This window comes from Vicia villosa, linkage group LG3 (assembly GCF_029867415.1).
Source record: "Vicia villosa cultivar HV-30 ecotype Madison, WI linkage group LG3, Vvil1.0, whole genome shotgun sequence".
NCBI classification, from domain to species: domain Eukaryota; kingdom Viridiplantae; phylum Streptophyta; class Magnoliopsida; order Fabales; family Fabaceae; genus Vicia; species Vicia villosa.
Window position 1 is genome coordinate 165,154,935 of NC_081182.1, and position 6,653 is coordinate 165,161,587.

A 6,653-nucleotide genomic window follows, 5' to 3' on the forward strand; every position below is an offset into this window, starting at 1 on the left:
TCCCCCTTTGGAAAATTTTGGCTAAAACATTATTAGCACACATAAATGATTAGAGCAGTGGCAGCAACAAAATACACACAACAACATAAGGAAGGAATACTTACTCCCCCTCAACCTCACAACCATAGCAGAGGAAAATTTAGCAGAGGCAAATTTCCTCCCCCTCAACCATAGCAAACATTATAGCAAATATTATTTCCCTCCCCCTTTTTAGCCATAATGTGCCAAACTAGTATAACAGGGAGCCACAATATACATCAGTACAACTAAAATGAAAAATAAAAAACTTAGCATAAAGAAAACAACAACCCAGCAGCTCAATCATCAAAGCCTGAACAAGAAACATCATCTTCATCTTCATCTTCATCAGTAGTGTCACCTGAGGTGTGGTCCTCAGCATGGTCATCAGAGTCCTGTGCAGAAGTGCCCTCAACTGAATGGTGTGCCTCAACATGTTCCTCTTTAGTGTTGTCACCAATCCTATTGCCATCAGACTGTTCAAGATTCTTGATTAATTGTTCAATGGTAAGCTTCCTTTTGGTACTGGTATTAATGATCTCATCCAATTCCTTGCATGTCTCCTTCAGAGCGAAAATAACATCAGCTTTGGTAGAAGATTTTTTCTCAGCAGATGCTAGAGCAATATCTGGAACATGTTTTCCACAGATCAGAGAGGGAAAAACAATGGGCAGATTTGTGGCAATGGTTGCAGCATGCCTCACAGTTTGGTCAAAGATATACGTACCATAGTCAAACATCATTTTGGTACCCACAACATAGAGAAATTTTCCCAATCCAACTGCAACTGTTGAAGTATGATTGGTAGGGACCCAGTTGGCCGCTCCAATTCTGTGTAGAATGACATATTTCACACTGAGTTTACCAGCAGATAACTTGCCTCTCATAGGCTAGGCAGTGACTTGATTTGTCGTAATCACTCTGCAGACCTGATTATCATTTACCTCTAGATCACACTCCTCTTCCTCACTTCTTTCCAGATACCTGTTGATGATAGTAAGGGAGAAATTGACACATCTACCTCTCACATACACTTTCCTGAAGTTCTGACTTCTAGTATCAACATAGTCCATAAGGATGTTCACAATAAACTCCTTAACCAGTACATCATAGCCCAATCACAGTTTTTATTAAGCCAACAGTAGAGATTCGGTCCATGTCTTCCTTAATCTTAAGGGCATCCTGACCTAGTTCTCTCTCCATGACAACCCTCCGTTGATACATAAACCTCCATCTTGTCGCACTGCCAATAGAGTGAAAGGAGATATTATCTAAGGGAGCATCTGGCACATTCATAGATGATCTCTTGATCACAAACTTCTTTACATGCCTAATGTCCTGAACATCATCACCAGCATCTTCTTCAGACTCATTATCTGACCTACCCTTTCTCTTTTTGGATGAAACACAAACTTTGCTCCAAGACCTTGGAGGTCCAACCACAGTTGTCTTCTTGTTACTTTTCAGAGGGTTTGTGTCGAGCATGGCTTTTCCCTTTCTAGTCCTCATCCTTTTGGCAACTCTAGGATTTACATTCTTGATCAATTCATCACTAGAGGATAAATCATCAACATCAATAACATGGTTGGTATTTTCAAGCCATTGATCATCTTGCTTTCGAGGGGAGGGTTCCTTAGCAAAGGAGATGTCGATGTTTTCTTTACCAGCAGTGCTAGCATCCCTAATCATAGAGTTGGATAACTCGAGTAGGTTATTTTCAACCTTACCACTTGTAGAGGCATCAGTAGTCTTTTCTATTTCATCATCATTTGTGGGAGGATCAATTTGGGAAAGGGGTTGGGAAATCCCAACCACAGGTATATCCTCATTTAGAACCCTAGAGATTAGTTTTCTAATAGCCCCGTCTGCATACATACTACCTTCTTTGATCTTATCAAGAGAGGGATTGGAATATTTACCTATAGATGGTTCTTCATAGCCAGTTGCACGAGAGGCTTGAGACTCCCTTAATGTAATATCAGTGCTGGAGGTCGAGGTTATTGTAGTAGTAGCATTCACATCGTTCACTGAGATATTCAAAGCCTGATCCCTAGGAGCAGACATAGTCTCTTCATCAGACGAAGTTGCTGAGAGAGACGAGACCGAATGCTAGGACATCTTGAAGTTCTTGTGAGTAGCAAAGTGGGAATGAATTAGGGTTCCTTTTCTGTGTAAGGAGATGAAAGGGTTGTTGAATTGGAAAGTAGTAAAGGTATGATGTGTGGGAAAGTATTTGAAGGTATTTTGAAATGATTGTGTATGATAAGGACGCTTTTTGTGTTGAAAATATAATACCACTTGAGAGAGATTCCCACATACCATTAATTGCTATAAATCCTCACATATGCAGGCAGGTCCCTAATTTTCCTCTTAAAATCTCAAGGTCATTTATCATATTTTTAATATTTTGGCTCTGAGTTAGGTGTATAGATTTTTTCATCTTGACTTGTAGACCAGGCAAATAGGTTAGCTTACCCACAGAACTCCTCTCAAGTTGTGACTCCATTTGTTTGACACAATGTTGAGACATCTTATCAAACATCCTACCAGGCACAACACTATTAACAAAATCATAGGTTAAATCCTCATACATTGGCGAAATCACGAGTTCTCCTTCCTTCTCTTTTGGAAATCTTCGACATGTGGGGGAATAACTTATTTCTTGGGGAACCCATAGGTAACAGTTATCCTTGGACCCGACTCCTTTTATAACCAGTGTTAGAACAAGATTTGTTCTGATCAATATTCTTAGTTTTGATGATAACAATGTATATGAATTTTGTATGAGATAATGTGGTACTCTAATACTATGTAATTTCCATTTCAGGAATTATATAAAGAGTATGCACAAAATCAGCGCAAGAAGCACTGACTCAGAAGGTTCAGCATGCAACATCAGAACATGGTCTGGCAAGACATCAGAAGATGGTCAAGCAGAATCAGAACATGGTCTATGGAAGCATCAGAAGGACTTGAGATCAGAAGCAGAAGCACTGAAGTTCTCATGGTATCACGCTCAGAAGCACTTCAAGGTCAGAAGACAAGAAGATGCTCTGCACCAAGCTGTTTGACTCTGATGATATTCAAACGTTGTTTACACAAACATCAGATCAGAAGCAAGTACTAGCTGGCAGGCTACACTGACTGACAAAAGGAACGTTGAAAGCTATTAAAGGTAACGTCAGTAGACACAGCGAAAGCAAGGCTCGAGGTAGTTGACAAAAGAGTGAAACATTAAATGCAATGCTGTACGGAATACGTAAAGCATTAAATGCTCCCAACGGTCATCTTCTCAAACGCCTATAAATATGAAGTTCTGATGAGAAGCTAGGTTACGAATTCTAAAAACAACACTTGCGCAAATATACAGAAACGCTGTCAAATTCAAAAAGCTCTCAAACTTCATCTTCAACCTCACTACATTGCTGTTGTAATATATTAGTGAGATTAAGCTTAAAACTTAAGAGAAAATCACCGTTGTGATAATAGCTTTATAAGAAGCATTGTAACTCTTAGAATTTGTTTACATTAAGTTGTAAGAACTAGAGTGATCAGGTTGTTGATCAGTATACTCTAGAAAGTCTTAGAGGGTATCTAAGCAGATTGTTCCTAGAGTGATCAGGTTGTGATCAGTATACTCTAGAAGACTTAGAAGTTGTATAAGTGGAAAACCATTGTAATCTTGTGTGATTAGTGGATTAAATCCTCAGGTGAGGTAAATCACTCCAAGGGGGTGGACTGGAGTAGTTTAGTTAACAACGAACCAGGATAAAAATCAGTTACAAAGCGAAAACTGGGCTCAAACAGGGGGTGTTAAAAGCGTGGGCGCTCAGGCCCAGTCCAATAGCAGGTGGCGTGCGTTAGCAAGAACGGGGGTGTAATCCAGAAAAGTGATAGGGCCCAGGATTCGTGGCCCAATGCCGTCTCTTATTCCATTATTCCATTTTTGTTTCATTTCTGTTTTTATTCATTATCATGCAATTATTATTCTGTATGACTTATTATGCAGCATTAAAATGTGACATGGAAAACCATATGTGGTAATACGTATCAATGGGTCACGCTAGACTTAAGTGACTAAAGACAAAAGCCTGGCTAAGCCAATCAGAACGTAACACCTCACCAACCAATGATCTAGTCATGTGAAGCAAAAATCCAAAAGGAGAAACCGTCAACCAATAGCAAGACGCCACGCAGGCCACCGGCATATAAACAAACACAATCAGCCCCTGCCGTCGGAAACCTTCCGATCATCTTCTCCGACGGTTTCGCCGGAGCTCGCAGCAGAATGTGTCCAGAAATTAACAAACCACATACAATCCTGCTCGATTTTTCACGTGGATTATGGATCCGGCCTCGGTTTTCAATTATTCTTCCTCTAACGTGCAAACCGAAACACATATAGCAAGCCCTAAGTCCATGAAGATCACCAAAACACATGTTGCATACACCAATACGACGCTTATGATATACAGAACCTAAGCATGCTATTCAGTTATTCAAACAACAAGCAATTCGCATGCAGTGAAATCCAGTTCAAGCTTTAAAGAAAATTCACACAGATGCAGCACCGATTGTATGACTTATTGCATATGATCCAAGATGCTAATAAAGATCTAAGGGACTTACCTCCAGGTCTTGAACGAAGCTCTAGAAAACTCTGCAAGGTTTTGATCTTCACATGGTGCTGTTCTCCGGGGAGTAAACTCAGAGCACGACCTCTCTTAAGTCCTTGACGATGAATCCGATGCCAAGTCGTAACTATGATGGAAACTTCTGAGCAATCTTTAGAGTTTCTCGAATCTCTCTAGATGAAGATAAAGATGATGATGATGGTAGTGATGAGAGTGTATTGGCTATGGAGCTTTGTTGGACGCAAAATGAAGAGGTGAAGCTATGCAATTCGTTTCTCGGATGATGATAGTGGCTGAACCGTGGTGGTGATGATGGTGGTTGAATGTGGTTGAAGGAGGAGGAAGAAGAAAGTTTGTTAGGGTGGTTGTAGGTAGTTACGAGAGTTTGTTATGGTGGTTAGTGGTGGTTAGAGGTGGAGCAAGGGAGAAGAGAGAGGAGTGGAGAGAGGGAGAATGAGAGAAAGAAGAGAGTTGAAAACCGAGAGAAAGAAAAATGAAGCGTGTGTGTTTGAAATGTGAAGTAGCTTGAAGCTTATATAGGGTGCATGGGAGTGCATGGTTGTTGTGGTGTGGATGAGGGTAGTGTAGAATTTCTCTCTCTTAGTGAACAAGCACTTGCTTTTGTAGTAGTTCCTTCAGTTACTTTCACCCATCAGAATAATGCATGGCTCTTATGAAGTAAGTGGTGAGTGTGTGATGTGCTTGCTGCAGCCTTGCATCATATATCTTACCAAGTCAAAACACTTGTAATGCTCACTTCACACATGTGTACCTTTGAACATAGGCCACCATTCAACTTAAATTTGCACCCAACATGAAGAAGGCACAAGGTGGATGAGAATTGGTGTTGGAGAGTTTATGAAATGAAACTTGGGAGGATGAGAAATCTAGCTTCAAACTCATGGCATCATCACTGAAATTTCGCGCGCTTCAGCCTTGCCCTTAATGCTAGCCAACACGCAGCTTGGTAGAGGGGTGACTTTGAATGCCTCTATCTTGCTTATTACGTGTCCAACCTTAGTGATCTTGGATTCATTGGAAAGAGGGCATAGCAAGGAATACCTTAGTACCAATTTTGCACAAGACGGAGACCTATGGAAGATGGAAATTGATCTTAGATTTCACCCACCATGTGTTTGTAGGAATGCCTTGCGCATGCCGTAAGTCCTGACTTGGCCAGATGCACACTATTGGCTTTGTGAGGCAGTGACTTTGGAGGCTCATAATCTCTTAAATATTTGTCCAATTGACTTGACTCTTGTCTCATTGTGTAGAGGGTATGGCAAGGAGCATATGCATAGCAAGTTTGCATTTGTGGGGTTCCTGGATCGCCCTAGAATTGGCTTCAAAGTTGGCACGCCACGTGCTCGGTGAAATGTGTCACGTATGACCAGAAATGTGCCCAGCTGAATGACTTGAACAAGTGTATTTCTTCTAACTTCAAACCTCAATATCTCTTGATCCAAGCTTCAAATGAAAAAAACTCCCAACTAGAGAATTATAGAATGCCATGATCTGAACATTTTTTATGTTGGAAATTTTCTGAAATAAGGCCTTGTGACACGTGTAAATCAGGGCTGAAGTGGGCTGTTCATCAAACTTTTAAGAGCCAAAATATTTTCTAAGTATGAAACTTTCCATTTTTGATTTTTTCTATTTTGGCAACTTTTGTCAAACTCCCGATTTTATTCATCCTTTGACTTTTCTTGATTGATTTTCCACCAAAAGTCAATATTTGAGTGCTTGATCTGATTTCGACCCAAAAGTCAACTGTTCTGATTTTCTCTGATTATTGGTGGAATTCTTGATTAAATCTCCTCCAGTCAAATCCAGTCAAATGAATACATCCACATAGTCAATGTGAAAGCTTCTCACTCATAAAATCCATTCCTAATTAAGTGTTGACCAGAAAGTCAACTGGTTGACTTTGGTCAAGGAAACCCTGATTAAGAGGATCAGATAACTTCTAAGCTTGTACATTCTTGCCAATGCTATGAACTG

General features: G+C 40.3%; 1 protein-coding gene across 1 annotated transcript; it reads right to left on the reverse strand.

The window, feature by feature from the left end:
• Positions 1–1,125: 1,125 nt before the first annotated feature.
• LOC131659310 (uncharacterized) lies at positions 1,126–2,082 on the reverse strand. Its single transcript, XM_058928519.1, has one exon. It carries the CDS (start codon positions 2,080–2,082, stop codon positions 1,126–1,128), a length of 957 nt encoding a protein of 318 aa, XP_058784502.1.
• Between the last annotated feature and the right edge of the window lie 4,571 nt (positions 2,083–6,653).

What these genes read in the sequence shown, in the direction of transcription:
- LOC131659310 (XM_058928519.1), bottom strand. Translation starts at nt 2,082, where the DNA reads ATGTCTGCTCCTAGGGATCAGGCTTTGAATATCTCAGTGAACGATGTG.